Consider the following 22,493-nt stretch of genomic DNA (forward strand, 5'->3'; position numbering starts at 1 on the left):
AAATCAGGTCAATGTTAATTAAGCATATACGAATTACAAACAGAGGTTTTGCATTTATTCTCCTTTAAATAGCATATGCTTTCCATTATGGATGCATTTCTCAGCCACTATTTAAGAACCCTCGTTTTATCATCTCAAAAGATCTAATAATGGATAAAACACTACTGCTGCAGAAGAATAAAGCAAGCTGTCGTCACAAATCATGAACACCATTTCTTGTTGCGCGTTATTGAAGAGGACAGTGTTTGGAGCTCATCACATGCTTAACCCTAGCAGTGCCCCTCAGCTGTCTCGTGCACTCGTTCCTTGCCTGTGCAGTGTCTGGATGCATTTGAGCCTTCATTTTGTTAGATTCGTGACATTAAAATTGAAACCAGACGAAACAGCAGCATCAAATGGACATTGACAAAACATTCCGGAAAGGGTTAGGAAACTAAAAGGTTATTGATTTCTCTTTCTCCGGGATCAATTGACGAGCGAAAACAACTTTTGGACCGCTATTTGTTTCCTGTGGTTTTGTCTGAACATGCTACTTTCTCCCTGTTAATAAAGTAAGAATTCAAATTCCCCCGAGCATAATAGCCGTTTTGAATATTGCAATTACTTTTATTTAACTAACTTACCTAACATCTAGAGCTAGCATTGCTGAGATGGCAAGTTTTTTATGTTTATTTTTGTAGTCACAAAGCCTGTCTGTATACAAATTAAAATAAAAACTGACAAGACCACTAAGCACTGTGTAATTTTCTGAGAAATCAGATCAAACGTCTTCTGTTCCTTCCTTTAGATGACAGGTAAAATGAGCTTTATTCCAAGTGACTCTTTATAATCCAATTAAAATGTACAGCTTTCCAATATACATAATTCAGACACTTCAATTGGCTCAATAATTCCCAAAAATCATATTTTGCATTAGACCTACACATTTCTTTTCAAGTTAAGTATAACTGTTCCTATTTTGGGCATTTTAGAGAAAAGCCTTTGAGAAGAGAAAGAAGTGTACAAAATGTTATGATTCATGTATGAAATTCTACGGTTTTCTACTGGTTTCTGGTTGCTGTGGTAACTCTGTACACAGGCATATCAATAACGTTACTAAAGTACATCCTGGTAAGTCAGAGTCTGTAATTAGAAACTTTCGCATCACAATAGATGTGGGGAAATGAATGGGAACTTTCTGAAAAGTAGGCCAGAAAGGAAAAGTATGTCAACAGACAGTCAAACCAGAGTGTAACACGGAGAAATGCTCTGTTTTAAATGAGAAATTACATGTCAATTACCATAATGAAGACAAAATCTGATAAGTGAAATCATAAATTGTTTTCTAAAAATACAAGCACTCAAATCAAACAAAATCAATATTTAACATTGTATAATTACTGCATAAATGAATGGGTATATTTGTATTTCCCAAATTAGACCAACAGTCCAGACAATGTTTTGGACAACAACGATCATGAGGAAACTTCAAGAAAGTTTTTGATATGTTTTTCAGTTGTAAGAGTATGCACTGCTTCTTCAAAATATAAGGTCAGTTACAAAGCTAGGCCAGCAAAAGCACCCTAACCTGACCGAAGAATGTGCCCTCATCCAGTCATGTTTAAATACTATTCACACATTACTGATTTCCACTATATTATTATTATTTTTTTTTTTTAATAAACACAATGACATACACATAGACTGGAAGCTGATTTTGAGGATATGAAAACATTATCCCATTAAAGTGTCAGGAATCAGTTTAATTGACATCTGACATCTGACATTAATGGTAACTAACAAGGTTTTGCCATGGAGTTAATGTAAATTAGTTTTAGTAAAGCTAGTTTACATTATCCTACAGCAACAGGCAGTACAAGTTATAGCTTACTTTACAACAGGAGCGCAACCACAATGGTTTTATTTGCAGAAGGATATGTCCTGGAACTCCACTGTACATTCAAATATTGTATACTAATAAAGCTTTGGATGTACAAACATTTGCTTTTATATTGATACCAAGGTGGTCTCTTACAGACATGACAGCAGATGGGAAGGGGCTAAAAAGTAATTCAATATTATCTACTAACTGACCTACATGATGAGTCATTATATATATATATATATATATATATATATATATATAAACAAAGCAAATCTTAAAGAGGTGGGGTTTGAAGTGCTTAAGGTAAACAACTTCTTCATGATATTTGTGGCATGTTCTGCCAAGTTTTTAATAAATTCATTTTAAAAAGCTGCCTCCCAAACTAAGCACAGTGCCAGTTTTAAGTTATGCAAAGTATATATTGCAGTCTGTGTATGGATGTATTCTCAAGCCGTTTTAGTTGTCTGTGAAACCATTAAGTCTTAGTCATATGTGCATGTTTATCATCCCCAAAGATATTGATCAATAATGTGTGCTTATTTGAATGGCGTTAACCCTTTATATACCTGCTTGTAGCGTTCATTGTACCTTAATACTTTGCATATTAGGCTTGTTCTACACCCTTGCCAGTGCACAGAAGAGAAATGCCTTAAAACCCCTAACAAATAACTATTTAACCTCCATGCCCTCATCAAACTTTCATTGCAGCACTTCAGGAAGAACTGGGTTGGAAACCTTTTTTGGCCACACATTACCCATTAACAATATGGCTGCAGAAAAAACAAAACAGAATAGACTGCCATAAACCAGAAAGGTTATAAAAAGGAAGAAAAAATAAAAAGCATCCACCATAGCCTCTCTGAAAAGAAAAGCAGAATGCAGAGCCACCACAGGCGGATAATGCAACCCTTCCCCTGACGCCGGCCTGGTTTAAAATTTAATTTATTGCAGTGAAATACTTGTTATCCAGATTTAAAAATGCATTCGTTGCAGCAAAATAGTTAGCAGTATGATGTGGGCGGTGGGACGACAACACTGGATGGGGGTGGGGGTTGTTTATGAGAGCACAGTGCTGTGGTGGGGTGCATGATCAAGTATTTCAGCAGCGTTTTTGTGGATGCATTTATTACTAAATAAATCAGCCCTACCGGAGGAATGGTCCACGGGTCCCCCGCCGTTCACGAAGAGGGCAGCATACAGGTGTGGGTGCGTCTTCTCCAGGGCCACACACAGCTCTGGGAAATGGTCCCTCTCCTTGTTCACCAGCATCTTCAGGAGCAGGTCCACCTTCTCCGAGCTGGTGGAGCAGTTATTGTCCAGCTCGTACCTCTCCAGCTGGCTCAGGGTCCCGGCTTTGCCCAGCCACTCCACCAGCCTGTCTGCATCGGTAATGGACTCCAATAAGTTCTGGTGGCATTGATCTAACAACTCTTTGTGCTTCGGCTCCATTGCAACGCGCTGCCTCCCGTCCCCTCCGCCTCGGCTAAAGTCTGCAAAACCGCCCAAATGTTTAATGCAAAGTACTTCTTCTGGGTGGTCACTTTTAGGAATCCGGCACGGCATCCATGATCATGAATGGCTGAGTTGAGCAGCTTTTCATCGCAAATTGAAAGAGACACAAGTAGCCATATTTGTTGCCTAAGGCTGTTGACTGCACTAAGAAACAGCAGTACATTTTTTTTTTTTTTCCCAGCTTCCCAAAAGTCCTACATTTCTCCCGATTTCTTGGCGGCCTCCATCGTAAGCAGCTTACCACCGCCCCGGCTCTTTTCTTCCGACCTCTCCGCCTGATTTCGCCGAAAGAAGTGATCCAAAGTAGCGCAACTCTACGAGCTCTCCCGCAAAACTGCAAGCTCCGCCATGTCTCGGCAGCTCAGCAGCTGCTGCCCGCTGTCAATCACGTCTCCCCACAATAGCCATGTAAGGTAAAACGGGGCGGGGCTTGCCGCAGACACACCTGGTTATCGCGGGGCGGGGCGCTGCAACTCTGCGGCAACAATCGCAAGGGTAGCGCAGATGTCCGCAGTTCTGCGCAGATCTGCAGAATCCCAGCGATCCCATTGGTGGAGCAGCGCAGATACGCACAGGACTGTAGAAATCTGCACTACACGACCGCGAGTCTTTAGTCCAAGAAGCTGACTGTAATCATGTTCTTCTTTTAAATAACATAAGGCTACTGTAGTGGTTCAGATAGCATATGCATGGGATGTTATTATTATTTCTGATGCTAGGCTGTTTTTATTGTTATTAATGCTATGTTGTTAATGTTATTATTATTATTATATGGTTGTTGTGTTGTTGCTGCACAGATTTCATGCAGCCATATATTGTAATGCCATATGTTCTTCCATTTTAAGAAAGGTCTGCCTAAACATGACAGATAATAATATCCATCTCCTTTCTTGCTACTATAGCTTTGATCACTGGTCCTGCCTGGGTTCACAAAGCTACTGGTGGGCATTTGCACTGAAGCAAACAGCGCCCAAAGCAAAAGTTTAAAAATAAAATAATGCAAATAAAACACCAAAACCAATAAGAAAATATTAAAACATAATCAAATGCACATATTGTTATGTAATTGTGTTCATTTCTGTTAAACTGTTGTAATGAAGATCAATCCTTCCTAGAGATGATTCAAGGCAGTCTTTTTATCTGTATTTAAAAACATGACCATGTCTGTCTGCCTATATATAACTCAGTATACAGATGACCTCTTGTTATGTTTTTTTATATAACTTGCATTTCCAATAAAAAAACTGGAAACTCTTATCAACAACATTATTTGATGGAAAGCTAATTGAATTGAGAAAAGTGGGGGTTGGCATTTACAAATAGATAATATAGCATACTCAGTATACACTGAAACAATGTCGTTATTCAAGGTTTTAACTTCAGTCCAACATTGGCTAGGGAATATGCTAAAATATAATTCTGGCATATCAACTCATAATGTATAATATCTATTCATGAAATGAACCAGCAAAATGCTTATTTTTACACATTACCAACCTTTCTGCTAAAAAGATTAAGAAACAATGAGAAACTCTGGCAGCGTTTTATAACTAGAACCTCCCTAAGGCAAATCTCTACAATAACCTTTTTTCTGCTCTATATAATCCTTGCATCAAAACACAGAAGCTTCCTTAGGTGTTGGTTAGAGGCTACATCTGTCAAAGGGATAGTTTTCTTCAGAAAATAAATTGATATTTATATGCAGATGCATGCAGTGAATATAGAGCCTTCATATCAGTGTACCAACAATACCATTATAGTGAATACTATAATGGTATTTTGCAGAATAGCTTTTGATTCATTATCAAAAAATAGAACTGCTATAATTTGCAAGTATTTAAGTATTCATCTAAGTAAGTGACCAGGAACTGTTAAATAAGCCATGAGAGGGCAGGCATCTTTAGTACTTCAAAGTCTACTAGCATGTATTGTGAAATCACAAGTAAATGTAAAATCTGAAACCACACACTGATCAAGCCATTTGCAATTTCTTGATTCCCAGTTGATCATGTCAGTGGCAACAAGTTGTGTGCCAATTCAAGTCAGTTTAATAGTTACATTCAAGTAATGCAATTTATACAGAATGGATCTTGATTAATTAACCTTTGCCCAAAAATAAATAATTAATTGAACGTTGTTATTAATATATATATATATATATATATATATATATATATATATATATATATATATATATATATATATATATATATATATATATATGTCTTGCACCTCAGCTATTGTCATTACATTGTTCTCTGAAAGTACTGTGATGTGAGTCCTAAAGAAGAAGAATATATACACTCACCTAAAGGATTATTAGGAACACCATACTAATACTGTGTTTGACCCCCTTTCGCCTTCAGAACTGCCTTAATTCTACGTGGCATTGATTCAACAAGGTGCTGAAAGCATTCTTTAGAAATGTTGGCCCATATTGATAGGATAGCATCTTGCAGTTGATGGAGATTTGTGGGATGCACATCCAGGGCACGAAGCTCCCGTTCCACCACATCCCAAAGATGCTCTATTGGGTTGAGATCTGGTGACTGTGGGGGCCAGTTTAGTACAGTGAACTCATTGTCATGTTCAAGAAACCAATTTGAAATGATTCGACCTTTGTGACATGGTGCATTATCCTGCTGGAAGTAGCCATCAGAGGATGGGTACATGGTGGTCATAAAGGGATGGACATGGTCAGAAACAATGCTCAGGTAGGCCGTGGCATTTAAACGATGCCCAATTGGCACTAAGGGGCCTAAAGTGTGCCAAGAAAACATCCCCCACACCATTACACCACCACCACCAGCCTGCACAGTGGTAACAAGGCATGATGGATCCATGTTCTCATTCTGTTTACGCCAAATTCTGACTCTACCATCTGAATGTCTCAACAGAAATCGAGACGCATCAGACCAGGCAACATTTTTCCAGTCTTCAACTGTCCAATTTTGGTGAGCTTGTGCAAATTGTAGCCTCTTTTTCCTATTTGTAGTGGAGATGAGTGGTACCCGGTGGGGTCTTCTGCTGTTGTAGCCCATCCGCCTCAAGGTTGTACGTGTTGTGGCTTCACAAATGCTTTGCTGCATACCTCGGTTGTAACGAGTGGTTATTTCAGTCAAAGTTGCTCTTCTATCAGCTTGAATCAGTCGGCCCATTCTCCTCTGACCTCTAGCATCAACAAGGCATTTTCGCCCACAGGACTGCCGCATACTGGATGTTTTTCCCTTTTCACACCATTCTTTGTAAACCCTAGAAATGGTTGTGCGTGAAAATCCCAGTAACTGAGCAGATTGTGAAATACTCAGACCGGCCCGTCTGGCACCAACAACCATGCCACGCTCAAAATTGCTTAAATCACCTTTCTTTCCCATTCAGACATTCAGTTTGGAGTTCAGGAGATTGTCTTGACCAGGACCACACCCCTAAATGCATTGAAGCAACTGCCATGTGATTGGTTGGTTAGATAATTGCATTAATGAGAAATTGAACAGGTGTTCCTAATAATCCTTTAGGGGAGTGTATATTGACCAGCCAGTGCCCAAAAAATTAGGTCTTCAGAGATGCAGGAGACTGGAGTCTTACTCATGGGTGTATATACATTTGTTTCTATATTTTTTAATGCCATGCATGCATGATTTCTATGCTTATGGAAAGCTTATGGAAAGCAGAAAGCAGAAAATGAGATGAAATAAGGAAAATCTGCTTTTTTCCTGAAGATCTTTTGTCTTCTCAGTTATTTTCATTGTTTTGAATGATTACTTAAGTAGGAATCTCTATGTTTTTGCTGTTGCATTGTGGAAGAGTGTCTGATTGACGCAGCAGCAGGCCGTTTCAGCCTGGATGCTAAAAATAACTTTACAGAGTATACACATAGAGAATAACAATGTATGGTGCCTTCTAGTATCCACAGAACAGAGCAACAAGCAAATTTTTATTAATATTACCCATACTATTGTAATTTGTAACAGGATTTGCAGAATAATAAATAATTAAACCATGGATAATGGATTTTATGTATTATACAATATCTAAAAATGAGAAGACACTTACTTAATAAACAGTCCAATTATTATTGTTGAATTTTGGATAGAAAAAAAGGCATATACATATATATTGTTAAGAGTAAGAATAGTGAATAATAACTACATGGTATATTTCCACACTAATTTCATTTTTGAAATTGTAAAACATAATTAATGTTGAATGGCACCTGAATGGTGAGTAAATAGAGCAACATTCAAATCAATTTCATACAGTAATGTTAGAATGTGTCATATATGAATTTGAATTTGAATTTGTAATATGTTTTATGCCTTGAACTGCACTGTATTTTTGCACTTTGTATTGCACTTATATTTTGTAAGTCGCCCTGGATAAGGGTGTCTGCTAATAAATAAATAAATAAATAAATAAATATGTATTGTGCAAAGTACTGATTGTTTTCATTTTTTTATTTATAGTCCCAAACTCTAAAAACACAACATCAACTCTAACTCTAGCCTTAAATATAACCTTAAATCTGAAGCTCTAACCCAAGCCCTATTAGCCTTAACCCTGACTCTAGCCTTTACTCTAACCCTAACCATAAACATAACCCTTGCCTTATCTTAACTCCTAACCCTAGCCTTTACTTTAAGATTACGCCTAGTTTAGCCCTAACCCTGACGACAAAATGAGCAGGCTTAGATTGAGATTAGAACAAGTTTATAGCCCACAAATTGAATACAATATTCCTATTTCGTATAAATGTGGGGAATTTGACACATTTCAACCCACCAGACTAGAAAATAATGGAGTTTTTCTCTGCTTAAAGACAAAAAGCCATTCATCCTTAACCTTTGAGCTAACCCAAGATCTCTAGACCATCTGCTACATACTAGTGTATGCTAAGATGACTACATACTGCATCAGAAGATGCTTCCAGGATATCAAAACTTCTAACTGAAGGTTTTACATGAAACATACATAGTCTTAAAGATGTTGTTCTGGTGGTATACTTTATTATACTTTAATGTACACATTTTGCATGATAACAATGGCATTTCCATTTTTTCATGGTGTATGTATTGGAGGATATTTTACAGCCCACAGCTAACAGTTAGTCTCCATACAAAAAAGCTCCAGAGTGACATTTGGTTGCTAAGGCTATAAGCTCCTATAACCTTCCTGAAAGCATGAGAGCAATTTAAAGACTAAGGATTATATGATTAATGTATTATGAAATATAGCAATCCAATAGGACTCTTGTAATAGTCTGAATGTCCTCACCTAATCTGAGTGTATGGTGGCCGGTTTTGAGATGGAAATATTTCTGAACTTATCTCAAATTCAACAGAAGTCTCACCCTACACTCAAGGTTATTTCATACACTGTTTCATGCACAACCCTAAAGGCTGTTTTATTCATGATGATGATTGCAGGAGACGGATAATCGAGTGTTGTTTTATTAACAAACAATGTAAATATGAATTTTACTATCATTTAAAGCAGAGAAAATACATATTTTTTATTTTTTTGTGTACTGATTATTTTTCATTAAAGCTAGAAATACATTCAGTTGTTGGGTCTGTGTATGACAACGTTTGGAACTCTTTTTCAAATTGCAAGATCCATTAATTGGTTAATTTATTTAAGCATCCTGGTTCATCTTCAAAATACTATTTTACAGTCTTTGCCAATGGCCAATTTTCCAACTGAATTTGCATTGCAATTCCAACTGAAAAATGTATCAATAAAATTACAGGAAAAGTGAGAATAGCAAAAGAGAGTTATTTGTTTTCATGTGCTTGCAATTCTTGTCTTCAGAGCTGAACTTATGTGATCTTAGAAATTAGCCTCTTATGTTCTTCTAAGACTATAATACTATTGATGCTTCAGGGGATATTTGTGTTGCTCCAAAGTATATTGCTGATATTTCTCTTCACCAATAATCACATTTATAAATGGTTTCTGATTCTTCTCTGGAGTTATAATATTGCCATCATGATATTATTTCTAACCATATCCATATTTCACCCGCAATGCAGACAATGATCTTGAAGGGGACATTTTTCTCAAAGAAGAGCATTCGATAACTGTGAGAAGCAGATGCTTTTCAAAACAACCTTGTGAAATCCAGCTACGGGGAAACCATGCCAGTACACTTGCCACCCTGGAGGTTTGTCATTGAGCTAATATAATTCAGGATTCTATTCCAAAAGCAATGTGTGTTCTGGATGGTGCCAGTTTAATTTCTTTATTTCAGAAAAAAGAAGGAACTTATCAATTAAACTGCAATGGCCATGTGTCTTATGTATAATAAATATTCAAATTACATTACATTTTGAAATGACCTCAAGCATTCATTGTATACTTCTGTATTATAGTGATGGCACTTTTTTCTTATCACTGAATTTATAATATACATTTTTAAATTAACAATTCAAAGGAGCAAACAATGTTTCTCATTTAGTTAACTTATGCAGAATACTTGTCTGGGTTAGATTTTTTAGCTTTTGTTCTACTCTTATTCTCTTTGGTTATTCTCTGCTGATATTTTCAACATCAATCTTTAACCTTGTTATGAATGACAAATCAGTTCACATTCTACTTCCAGTGAACAGAAAACATATCAATACTGATATATACTCTATTGCAATCACTGCCTGCACAAAATATAAATTTGAAATTTAAAATGCTTCTTCAATTTGACTGAAATAGCCTAATTTATTCCATAGCAGCGCTTCCACATAATCTGTAACTATGTTACCAAGTTACTGTATTCTTATCATGTTTTATGGAAATGTATTTCAGTTGGCCCCTTAGGTGCAGAAGACAGCGTCAGTTCAGATTTTACATAATTCTTGAGCATCTAATTAGCTTCTGTCAGCAAAAAATGTCAGATTCTTTCCTGTGAAATTTTTCTTGCATTTTGAACACATTATGAACTCACTCCACTTCAGGGATCTATAAATGGATTATAAATCTACTGAGAAGGATGTTAATAAAAAATAGGCAAAACAGGCAAAAGAATGTAATGTTTATATTTAGATTTTTTTTGCAGTTGGTGGCGTGTTTAACCCATCTTGATGCTGAAGAATGTAATATTGTATTTACAGTTTATCCTGTTTATGGACTAGCAAAGTAATCTCAAAACATCACATGAACACTTTCTTACGTTAGTGCAGATGCTATACAATTATGTATCTGACAACATATCAAAGGTTTTTTTCTCCCCATGGGAAACAATTAAAATATTGTTTCATGTATCAATAACACTTCTATTTAATAGTGTGTTGACCAATGTAGAGTGCTGTTTAGCCATGTTTTGGCATTTTCTGTGTTTTAACAATTTTGATGTTAGATGGCCACAATTTAATTGCAATTGAAAAAACAGCAAATTGAGTCTTGGTTAGGAAAGGGTTAACCTTTCTGTCTTCTATTATAGTAGCTTTCCACTTTCTACACTGGCCATCTTCCTTTGGACTTTTTCCTGCAGTTTCCCTCAAAAGACTACCCTTCCTAGTGAAGGGTAACTTTGATTATACACTCACCTAAAGGATTATTAGGAACACCTGTTCAATTTCTCATTAATGCAATTATCTAACCAACCAATCACATGGCAGTTGCTTCAATGCATTTAGGGGTGTGGTCCTGGTCAAGACAATCTCCTGAACTCCAAACTGAATGTCTGAATGGGAAAGAAAGGTGATTTAAGCAATTTTGAGCGTGGCATGGTTGTTGGTGCCAGACGGGCCGGTCTGAGTATTTCACAATCTGCTCAGTTACTGGGATTTTCACGCACAACCATTTCTAGGGTTTACAAAGAATGGTGTGAAAAGGGAAAAACATCCAGTATGCGGCAGTCCTGTGGGCGAAAATGCCTTGTTGATGCTAGAGGTCAGAGGAGAATGGGCCGACTGATTCAAGCTGATAGAAGAGCAACTTTGACTGAAATAACCACTCGTTACAACTGAGGTATGCAGCAAAGCATTTGTGAAGCCACAACACGTACAACCTTGAGGCGGATGGGCTACAACAGCAGAAGACCCCACCGGGTACCACTCATCTCCACTACAAATAGGAAAAAGGGGCTACAATTTGCACAAGCTCACCAAAATTGGACAGTTGAAGACTGTAAAAATGTTGCCTGGTCTGATGAGTCTCGATTTCTGTTGAGACATTCAGATGGTAGAGTCAGAATTTGGCGTAAACAGAATGAGAACATGGATCCATCATGCCTTGTTACCACTGTGCAGGCTGGTGGTGGAGGTGTAATGGTGTGGGGGATGTTTTCTTGGCACACTTTAGGCCCCTTAGTGCCAATTGGGCATCGTTTAAATGCCAAGGCCTACCTGAGCATTGTTTCTGACCATGTCCATCCCTTTATGACCACCATGTACCCATCCTCTGATGGCTACTTCCAGCAGGATAATGCACCATGTCACAAAGGTCGAATCATTTCAAATTGGTTTCTTGAACATGACAATGAGTTCACTGTACTAAACTGGCCCCCACAGTCACCAGATCTCAACCCAATAGAGCATCTTTGGGATGTGGTGGAACGGGAGCTTCGTGCCCTGGATGTGCATCCCACAAATCTCCATCAACTGCAAGATGCAATCCTATCAATATGGGCCAACATTTCTAAAGAATGCTTTCAGCACCTTGTTGAATCAATGCCACGTAGAATTAAGGCAGTTCTGAAGGCGAAAGGGGGTCAAACACAGTATTAGTATGGTGTTCCTAATAATCCTTTAGGTGAGTGTATATATATATATATATATATATATTTTTAATTTTAATGTATTGACAACTCAAATGAGAACCATGAAAATAAACCACATTGAAAGCACATGGTCCAACACCAGTCTCTTACCCACAACTGGAAGTCCTATTCATCCATTTATATTCAACATACACTCTTGATTATCTACATAAAATAAAACTCCCAAATAAATAAAGACATTTCACTCTAATTGTTCAAGTTTCACTGAATCACTTTTTCCATTTTCATCAATGTGTCATGTGACCTTTCCCTCAAGTTCAGAGGTCAAGGAAGCCCATTGCATAGAATTATATATCTTTAAAGTACAATCATTTTAAAGGGAGGAAAGAACATGTGCATTAGAAAATCGACAAGGATAGAAACCTTAGTTATCACAACACAATGTAGTAGTACCTTTTGAAAACATAAATTAAAGACCAAATAAACTATAATATATTCAGTGCCTGTCAGACAATATGCTTTGTTCGGAGTTCTCATGTTAGGCACTCTTTCTGAATATGTTATATTACATTATTTTATTTTTAGTCTCTGTAAAAGCAGGTGCATTACCCATATTAATACTGGAAGAGTTTCCATGGATACAAACAGATTTTTTTAATCTATAGTTACAATTAAAAGATTTTTCATCCCCAAAGCCTTTAAAAATAAAACAAAATGCATTTCCATTACTCAGTAGAGCATTTAAATGGATTTACTTTCTTTTCACTACCACTACCAAAATTTTGTTTAAATAAATGCATAACCAACATATCTGCATTTTGTGCTTTTACAGAATGATTTTGAACATATAGAATTAGCAGCTAATGGACCCAAATCAATGAAAAACCTATATGATAGAGTAGCAACTTAAAAATCAATACAGAAGTCAACTGGTAACCAATGCAGAGAGTGGAGTATTGGCTTGTGAGAGTGATGTATTAGTGATTAATCTGGCAGCTAAATTTGGAAAATGTTGAACTATTTTATGTCTACTATCAGGCAAAACAACAAAAAAGAATTGCAGACATTCAAGCCACACTAAACCTCTGCACTAAAACTTGTTTTCTTTCTATCTTATTTAGATTTTAATATATATTATATATATATATATATATATATATATATATATATATATATATATATATATATATATATATATATATATATATATATAACTATTACATAGCTTATATAACATAAGTTAATGTTGTAGAAAGGTGTTACCCTCAAAACTCGTCCTAATGGGCTCAGACACCTCAGCATTTCAAACCATCTCTCATCTAAAGTTGAACTGCAGTCAAAGAGCAATCTGACTAAATACAATAATTACATACAACTTATAAAGAATGATACATTCCTTATAATTTTAAAGAATGAGTGTCACCTTCATTTGCAGTAATTACTGTGTAACTTGTTGATTAACATTAACTGCAGAATCCTGGAAACATCCCGCCCACTAATGCTGAACCCATTCTTCATTCCCAGATATTGCTGAGGTTATTAGGAGTGCATAGGAGTGAAATAAATAAACAAAAAAACAAAAAACCTGCCCACAACTCAGATGATACATTATTCTCTTTATTTATATACAGTGAGGGAAAAAAGTATTTGATCCCCTGCTGATTTCGTACGTTTGCACACTGACAAAGAAATGATCAGTCTATAATTTTAATGGTAGGTGTATTTTAACAGTGAGAGACAGAATAACAACAACAAAATCCAGAAAAACGCATTGATTTGCATGTTAATGAGGGAAATAAGTATTTGATCCCCTATCAATCAGCAAGATTTCTGGCTCCCAGGTGTCTTTTATACAGGTAACGAGCTGAGATTAGGAGCACTCTCTTAAAGGGACTCTCCTAATCTCAGCTCGTTACCTGTATAAAAGACACCTGTCCACAGAAGCAATCAATCAATCAGATTCCAAACTCTCCACCATGGCCAAGACCAAAGAGCTGTCCAAGGATGTCAGGGACAAGATTGTAGACCTACACAAGGCTGGAATGGGCTACAAGACCATCGCCAAGCAGCTTGGTGAGAAGGTGACAACAGTTGGTGCGATTATTTGCAAATGGAAGAAACACAAAATAACCGTCAGTCTCCCTCGGTCTGGGGCTCCATGCAAGATCTCACCTCGTGGAGTTTCAATGATCATGAGAACGGTGAGGAATCAGCCCAGAACTACACGGGAGGATCTTGTTAATGATCTCAAGGCAGCTGGGACCATAGTCACCAAGAAAACAATTGGTAACACACTACGCTGTGAAGGACTGAAATCCTGCAGCGCCCGCAAGGTCCCCCTGCTCAAGAAAGCACATGTCCAGGCCTGTCTGAAGTTTGCCAATGAACATCTGAATGATTCAGAGGAGAACTGGGTGAAAGTGTTGTGGTCAGATGAGACCAAAATCGAGCTCTTTGGCATCAACTCAACTCGCCGTGTTTGGAGGAGGAGGAATGACCCCAAGAACACCATCCCCACCGTCAAACATGGAGGTGGAAACATTATGCTTTGGGGGTGTTTTTCTGCTAAGGGGACAGGACAACTGCACCGCATCAAAGGGACGATGGACGGGGCCATGTACTGTCAAATCTTGGGTGAGAACCTCCTTCCCTCAGCCAGGGCATTGAAAATGGGTCGTGGATGGGTATTCCAGCATGACAATAACCCAAAACACACAGCCAAGGCAACAAAGGAGTGGCTCAAGAAGAAGCACATTAAGGTCCTGGAGTGGCCTAGCCAGTCTCCAGACCTTAATCCCATAGAAAATCTGTGGAGGGAGCTGAAGGTTCGAGTTGCCAAACGTCAGCCTCGAAACCTTAATGACTTGGAGAGGATCTGCAAAGAGGAGTGGGACAAAATCCCTCCTGAGATGTGTGCAAACCTGGTGGCCAACTACAAGAAACGTCTGACCTCTGTGATTCCCAACAAGGGTTTTGCCACCAAGTACTAAGTCTAAGGGGTCAAATACTTATTTCCCTCATTAACATGCAAATCAATTTATAACTTTTTTGAAATGTGTTTTTCTGGATTTTGTTGTTCTGGATTTTCTGGATTTTGTTGTTTGTTATTCTGTCTCTCACTGTTAAAATACACCTACCATTAAAATTATAGACTGATCATTTCTTTGTCAGTGGGCAAACGTACAAAATCAACAGGGGATCAAATACTTTTTTCCCTCACTGTACAATTCTCAATATAAGTAACTATATTGTCAGTTATAATATATACATCATGTATTTTACAGTTGTGTTTAATAGATGCACATGAAATATTGGTTCTGTAGGTGCAGTTGGACTGATAGTCTAATCATTTAAATGTGCTGAAAAAAACTAAATCCCAAAGCCTTACTGCAAACTAATGGATTAATGGTTTCTGTTGTATCAGAGGACCAGCTTATGAAAGATTTATCTTTCTCCAAAATACAAAACAAAGACAGGCTTTGGAGTATTCTGTTTGCAAGTAGATCCATCATCCTTCGGAGCACTGAAACTCACAATGTTCATCTGACCTACACGCACACACGCACAAAGACTACAAGACAATTAACCAAAAACTGTCAGGAGGCATTACAAGTGGCAACCCTGATACAGAATGGAATTACTGCAAGGTATAACCAGAGGAAAAAAGGGAATACTTGGATATTGAGGCTATCTGGAAATGCACAAGTAGTCTAGAGACAATGTCATGATTCACTGCAGAAATTCTGCCTCATTTCCATGTGCCAAAATGATAAACCTGTATAAATGTATGATAACATTTACAGGATTAGTATACAGGTATATTGAAATCCAGTGCAATAATTTTTTTGGCTGATGATAACATCACATGTAAACAAATGGGTATATGAATTCACTAAACCAGGGTTAACAGAGAACTAACTTATAGGCATAATACACAGATGACCAATCTAAAACTTTATTCACAGACCAACTATAAAATATATTTATATCAGGACAAATTGAAATGATTCGAAGAAGAAGAAGATTGCAAAGAAGTAGTTCATGATTTCAGTAGTTGTTGAGCAATAATTGTTTGCTTTAATATTGTGAGAACATTTTGTGGTATTTTTGATCTAGAAAGGCTATAAGCTTAAACTAATGTATCATTTCCCTGTGGTTGCAAAACCTTCCCATTTGCAAAATCGCACATAGTATAATGCATTAAGTATAAATAAATAGTATACACCAGTAATACAAATCACAATCCGCATATTTTAGAGATAAACTGCCCCCTGTTGGCTAGAAAGTGAAAAAACAAACATTTGCTGCCACTTTATGGAAGAGCAGATGTCATTTTGATTGCGACGTCCACAGCCATAGTGCTAAGAAGCAACTGTTGCTGTTGCGAAAGACAGTCTTCAATTAAAAACAATGTAATACAACATTTGCTCCATCCCTTTCCTACCCTACAAAGTTACAGTAGCGAAATAAAAACGTATTGACAGGACTCCTGCAGTTTCCATTTCCATCAACACGGTTTAGTTTCCCACGCTGCCGAAAACTGTCCCATGTGACCATCATTTAATATGTTTGTGTGAAGAAGAAGAAGAAGAAGAAGAAGAAGAAGAAGAAGAAGAAGAAGAAGAAGAAGAAGAAGAAGAAGAAGAAGAAGAAGAAGAAGAAGAAGAAGAAGAAGAAGAAGAAGAAGAAGAAGAAGAAGAAGAAGAAGAAGAAGAAGAAGAAGAAGAAGAAGAAGAAGAAGAAGAAGAAGAAGAAGAAGAAGAAGAAGACATCCGCATGGTGGGCAGTGCCGTGGTTTTCATGACTCATATCCACTGGGGGTGTAGACTTCCCTTAGCGTTACAATAACACATATGCCAACTGTATGTGAAATATAAACCTCTGATTTAATATCAGCAAAAGGACTGACGTAGTATTCATCGAGTAAGTATTATTATTATTTTTTATATAAAAGATTTTAGATGTGTGCATGTATGTATTCATTGCAGACTCAAGCATACCTTTAAAATGTGAAAAATCGTCTTCATATAATATTTTAAAAAGGCAACTTGATATTGGTTGATGTTTAACACAGGCTGTATTTTGTATTATACATCGTTAGTTACTGTAGTTTCATTGTTACAGAAAGTGCTGTGCCAACTGCGCCAACGACGGTTGTTGTTCGCGCCATTTTGCCTGTGCTAATTTAACTAGTTTTTAAGGATTAAAAGGACACTATAAAATAACGTATTATTATTATTATTATTATTATTATTATTATCAGTTTGAATTATTGTACTAGTATTTTTATTATATAGCTCAATAAGTATGGCACAGTAAAGTAAGTAAGTATATTTAAACAGTTAATACAAAATATTATGGATTGCTGTCTATTGGATCTCTTTCAAGTAAGGACAATATCTTTCTGGGCTTGTCTCCAGATTGACAGACTGTGATCCATTTTCCTAACATCCACCTATTTACTGTAACTCTAGGGGTGGCACCATGGATGGCGGACCTCACGAAGATTGTCATGTCAGAGATAGGAAAAACAGCCAGAAAGAAGATGTGTGTGACCTTCCCAAAAAGCAGACAAGAGCCAGTTTAAGTCATGAAGGTTTTGAGTCTCTGTGCTCCAGCCCAAACGCAGGCATATATAGGGAAACAAATCCAATGCCATCTGGTATTCAAAGTGAACTTGATATGACAGGAACAGAAATATCAGAGCAGAGCCCGGAGAGCAGCAATCTAGGACAGGTGGAGAAAGGTGGACATCAATGTGTGGCAAATGAGAGTCCAGATAAACCTGTACAGAGTCAGGATGAGCGTGACGTTACTGTGCATGATCACTCTGAGCAGAGCTCTCAGGAGGAGGACATTCACAGTGTGAAAAGCAGGTATACAAAAAGAAATGTTATTACAGACAGCCAAGAGAGTGCATTAGAGACGGACAGTAGAAAAGACATCGATGGAAGTGATGATGACAAAGACAGTGAAGACGATGAAAGCTCTCAGGAAGAAACTACGAAGAGGAAAAAATGTTGGAAAAGAGTGAAAATGCCTGCTAGTGAGCCGAGTAGTTTAGAGACCGAATGCTTCAGCGTTGCAGAACAGGGTGACTCTGGTGACAGCAGCAGTGGAACGGATCTTGATATTGAAGATTATGAGAAACAGGTAAAGAAGTGGGGGCTCTAGCCTAGACCTAATCAATAGGTGCCACTACCTGGTCAAAAGCTTTGCCTTGTATCATAATAAGCTGCCCCAGTACTACATTGTATGTAATTGTGTATTCTTTAATTTACCTAGATTTATTGTTTATTTATATCCATTATATGAGATAATTTAATTAATATGCTTTACTTTTACAGAGGGAAGAAGTAAGAAAGCTATTTCAGGAAAATGGCATTCCTGTTGGTAAGACATTTATTTTGTAGTGCAAATACTTACTGTGTTGACAATGGACAATTTAATTGCTTACATTTTAAATTCAGTATTCTTGAAAGTTGTAGGAGGTGGTTGTGGTCAAAGTGAAATATATACACATATTTATGTCTTGACCCACCTATTAATCACATTTTGATTTAGTATTCAGGGGCTTCTAACAATAAATTAAACTGCAATAGTGTATAGATTTGAAAGTTTGGATTTTGTCTAGCCTCCAGTATTAAATAACTTATTTAAAATGTATGAATTACTAATTTAGTATATCTTTTTATTGTAAATTTCCTATAATGTCATGATTATTATCATATTAAAGGCAAGTTATTAAAATGAATCATGCAAAACCATTACACAAAATATAACATTAACATCTCATGCATGTCCTGTAACTTTATTCTTCTTTTCCAGTAGGTGGTAATGATTTTGAAGCTTGTTTTCAAAATGTAATTAAAGCATTTGTGACTGATGCTGTCAAGGGTAACTTTCTTGCAAGCTTGTATGGTATGTATACAGTTCTTAGCATTACCAAAATAGCACACCAATAGGTTTTAAATAAATATAAACAAACCAAAGTGCTCAGATTTGACATTAATGGACTAATAATTATATTTTATAAATAGATTTTATTTCTTAACAATGTAGATGATTTAAGTATCAAAATGGCTAAGGTTTTAATATGTATTTGTTCTTACACTGATTCATGTCAGTCTTTGAATATTGAATGTTTTAGAGCAGTGTTCTTCACATTTAGTCCTTGTGGCCCCAATTGCTTCCGTTTTTCATTACACTTGATCTATTGATCAGTTAATTGGATGAAATTTCAGTTAACTGAACCAGCTGAACCCCTTTTCTATGGTTTAACTCAGGGGTTTTCAAACTGGTCCTGGAGTCCCCCCTGCCCTGCTGGTTTTTGTTCCAACCTAGGTCTTAATTACTTAATTGAATGGTATATTTCTTTGTTAGGTCAATTAAGGATTCAATTAAGCAAGTAAAACCTCGGTTGGAACAAAAACCAGCAGGGCAGGGGGTACTCCAGGACCGGTTTGAAAACCACTGGTTTAACTTAATTTAAAGAGGCTTAGAAAACATGTCTGGATTGTGGTCCTGCATGATGAGATTTGAAGAACGCCATTTTAGAGTATATAAGTAGAGTATATAATTAATGAAAATACACTACCTCATTTGGTATAAGACATTATTGACTCAGTTGATTAAACCATGTAATGCATATTCAATTTTAGGATTATATATTACAAAGGTGCGTGGTGCGTAAATGTCTCGTGTATGGAATGTGGGCATTGTCCCCCCCTGCCCTTCATTTCTCACCAGTAGGTGGCACTCAATGATCATTGTCCATCTAATAAAGAGTTCTAGTTCTCAAACTGAGTTTTAAGAGATGCAAAGCCAGTAAATCTTGAGTTTGTATCAGAGTGGCACACTGGGGGAGATTTGTGCATATTCAAATTGTGATATATATAGTTCTGAAATATAACTTTACACTTTAGGAACTTAAAGCACTAAATCATATTCCTTTCATATTTCGAGGGGGTGGAAGCAAATCTGATTTTGAAATGAAGAAATCTTTGGATCACCTTGATGAACACAGCATTGTACCACGACTGAAGTCTTTAAAACCAGGAGGAGAGTGGAATGCCAGATACATGGTACATGTTTAAATGTTAGAACTAATCAAGTACAAAGCTTGATACATTTAATCATTAATTAAGAGTTATTATTTATTTGTTTTCAGAGACGCCTGGATTCCTTCCCCAGTCTACGTATGAGGAACCAATCACCCATTGAATCGACTTGCCAAGCCTGTCATCAGAATCGCATGTTAACACATCAGATCACTTTAACTGGCTTATTTTACGACTTGAAGACACTCAAAGAGGATCCATTCCTATCAGAGGAGAAAAGGGTACAGTACAATTGTGTATTATACATTGTGAACTTAACAAGCGATGTTATGCTGGCTTGCCTGTGGTTTTTATTTTCAAATTAAATGCAAGTATTAAAGTTTAATGTGAGGTCTTAAACTTTGGTTAAATACATACATAAGCAAATACCATTGTGCAAATATTAATACATTTATTTGTGCTGTAATTGTCTTCATGTCTTCAAATCTCTGAATTATAAACATTTTACAATTATTTATTTTGATTTTCAAGGTTTTAGAGATCGGTAACCTGTGTGCAGAGAGAACAAGATTATATCATCAGCTGCGACACTTTAAATTTGATTTGTACAAAAAATGCTGTTCTAAGGTTAAGTCTGTAGAGGAAAACGGACACCAAAAAGCAAAAGAAGCAGATATAGAACCCATTCTTTCAAGACTCAAGGGCAACAACTGGATCAATGAGGTGAGGTTACATTACAGATGCCCATTTTCTCCATGTAGGAGTAAGTTGAAAATAGTTTAAAACACAAATGCTAAAGTTAGATTAATAATTAAATTATGCTGCAGTTTAAAATATATATATATATATGATTGCCTTATACATGACTTTTAAAGATTTACACGTGCATCTACTTCAGGATTTAGTAACTAAGTAAGGTATGAGGTAACTAAGTTATGGAACACTAAGAAGGCTTCAGGTTTTTCATTCATTACTCAGTTTTTGCAAAAACAGTTTATATTTTGATAAACAACAACAAACTTGTATCCAAACCAACGGCTGTTTGTTTGTGTTTTTTAGCAAAGACTCTCTCTAACCAAACTGATGGAAGAAACTGATAAATTCATGGAAAAAAAGCTACCTGCAAAGATCGATAAAATGAGAAAAGAATGGGGACACTATTAAAACGTGCTGAATTGTTAAAAAAATGGCTTAGTGTGCATGCATATAGTGTTTTAATCACTTAAATGAATTTTTGCTAGAAACGTTTGGATACTTTTATTGGTGTTCAATACAAGTGATTATGCAACAATGCTTTTATGCAATATTTAGACTACAGCAATTTGAGAAGGGATAAACTTAATCTTGCATCATTCAGATAATTAAATATACATTTTAAAATAATGTAAGTCTTAAAATGAAAAACATCAGCTATTGATGTGTTTTACTATATTCACCACCATTTTTAAAAGCATCATAATTCTTATAAATCAACAGACTTCTCATCAACATAGTAAATCAACATACTTATTTTCAACTTTAATACTAGTTTCTGTAATTTATACTTTTTTCCATCATGTAACTTACTGTATTATGCTTATTTCAATATTTTGTTAAAACTATGATACGTTCTCTCATTTTATCTGGCTTCACTTGGATTCAAATACATTTTAAATTGTGGTTACACGATTATACTTTTTTATGTCACAGACAAATGTGTAAGTTTTTAAGCATAACAGTTTTTTCTTAGACATAACAATAACAAAGTTATGTAATGTACATTTGTTCATGAAATGTTATTTCTGTAATTAAAACTGAATATGAAAGCATTGTGGAAAAAAATCCCTAATTAGTACTATTATAAAAAGTGAAAATAAACGTCTTAACATTAATTACACTTTTATTGGGGACACAATAACCCCCATTTCAAACACAAAACCCTTGACTCAGTACTCATTCATTGTCTATGTTCAAGTGAAAAATATTCCAGGTTTAAAGGAATAGCGACAACTGATCAAATCCTGTATTAATGTGACCTAAATAAGGATGTTAATAGATACAGAATACAGTTTAAATGTTTAACCATTATCAACACAATAAACATTGTTTTTCTTAATACATAACATGTGCTTAACATAGAAATAAAGAAATCAAATAACCATAGCAAATGATAGGTCAAAATGATCTGTGTGGACTTTATTTTTGTTGCTGCACCATTACTTCGGCACTGTTTCCTGTGGGATTCGTTTTGGATGCGTCAGTCAAAAATAAAAATAAAAACCTGAGAGGGTGGTGTTTTTTTAATTGTATACTTAAATCATATGGAAACTTCCTAATATCTCACATTTGTATTCATGATTTGTCAGTG

The 22,493-nt window shown here is 36.2% G+C and overlaps 2 protein-coding genes across 9 annotated transcripts in view; one reads left to right on the top strand and one right to left on the bottom strand.

Annotated features, from left to right (window-relative positions):
- The window catches only part of dlg5a (discs, large homolog 5a (Drosophila)), a 51,796-nt gene extending 48,033 nt beyond the window's left edge, over positions 1-3,763 (bottom strand). For 6 of the 8 annotated variants that reach the window (XM_066693939.1, XM_066693935.1, XM_066693938.1 and 3 more), the window contains exon 1: positions 3,013-3,763. In XM_066693939.1, coding sequence (XP_066550036.1) covers positions 3,013-3,427 — 415 coding nt within the window. In that variant the 5' untranslated portion in view covers positions 3,428-3,763. The remainder of the gene's footprint in view (positions 1-3,012) is intronic. The other 2 variants (XM_066693940.1, XM_066693937.1) reach the window with 1 other exon arrangement.
- A 13,027-nt stretch (positions 3,764-16,790) lies between these two features.
- LOC136716325 (coiled-coil domain-containing protein 82) lies at positions 16,791-22,403 on the top strand. Its single transcript, XM_066693942.1, has 8 exons — positions 16,791-17,009; positions 17,561-18,239; positions 18,434-18,479; positions 18,915-19,007; positions 20,052-20,170; positions 20,257-20,427; positions 20,678-20,869; positions 21,206-22,403. Exons 2-8 carry the CDS (start codon positions 17,571-17,573, stop codon positions 21,308-21,310), a joined length of 1,395 nt encoding a protein of 464 aa, XP_066550039.1. The 5' UTR covers positions 16,791-17,009; positions 17,561-17,570; the 3' UTR covers positions 21,311-22,403.
- The last annotated feature ends 90 nt before the right edge of the window (positions 22,404-22,493 follow it).

Source organism: Amia ocellicauda, chromosome 20, assembly GCF_036373705.1.
Source record: "Amia ocellicauda isolate fAmiCal2 chromosome 20, fAmiCal2.hap1, whole genome shotgun sequence".
Taxonomy (NCBI): domain Eukaryota; kingdom Metazoa; phylum Chordata; class Actinopteri; order Amiiformes; family Amiidae; genus Amia; species Amia ocellicauda.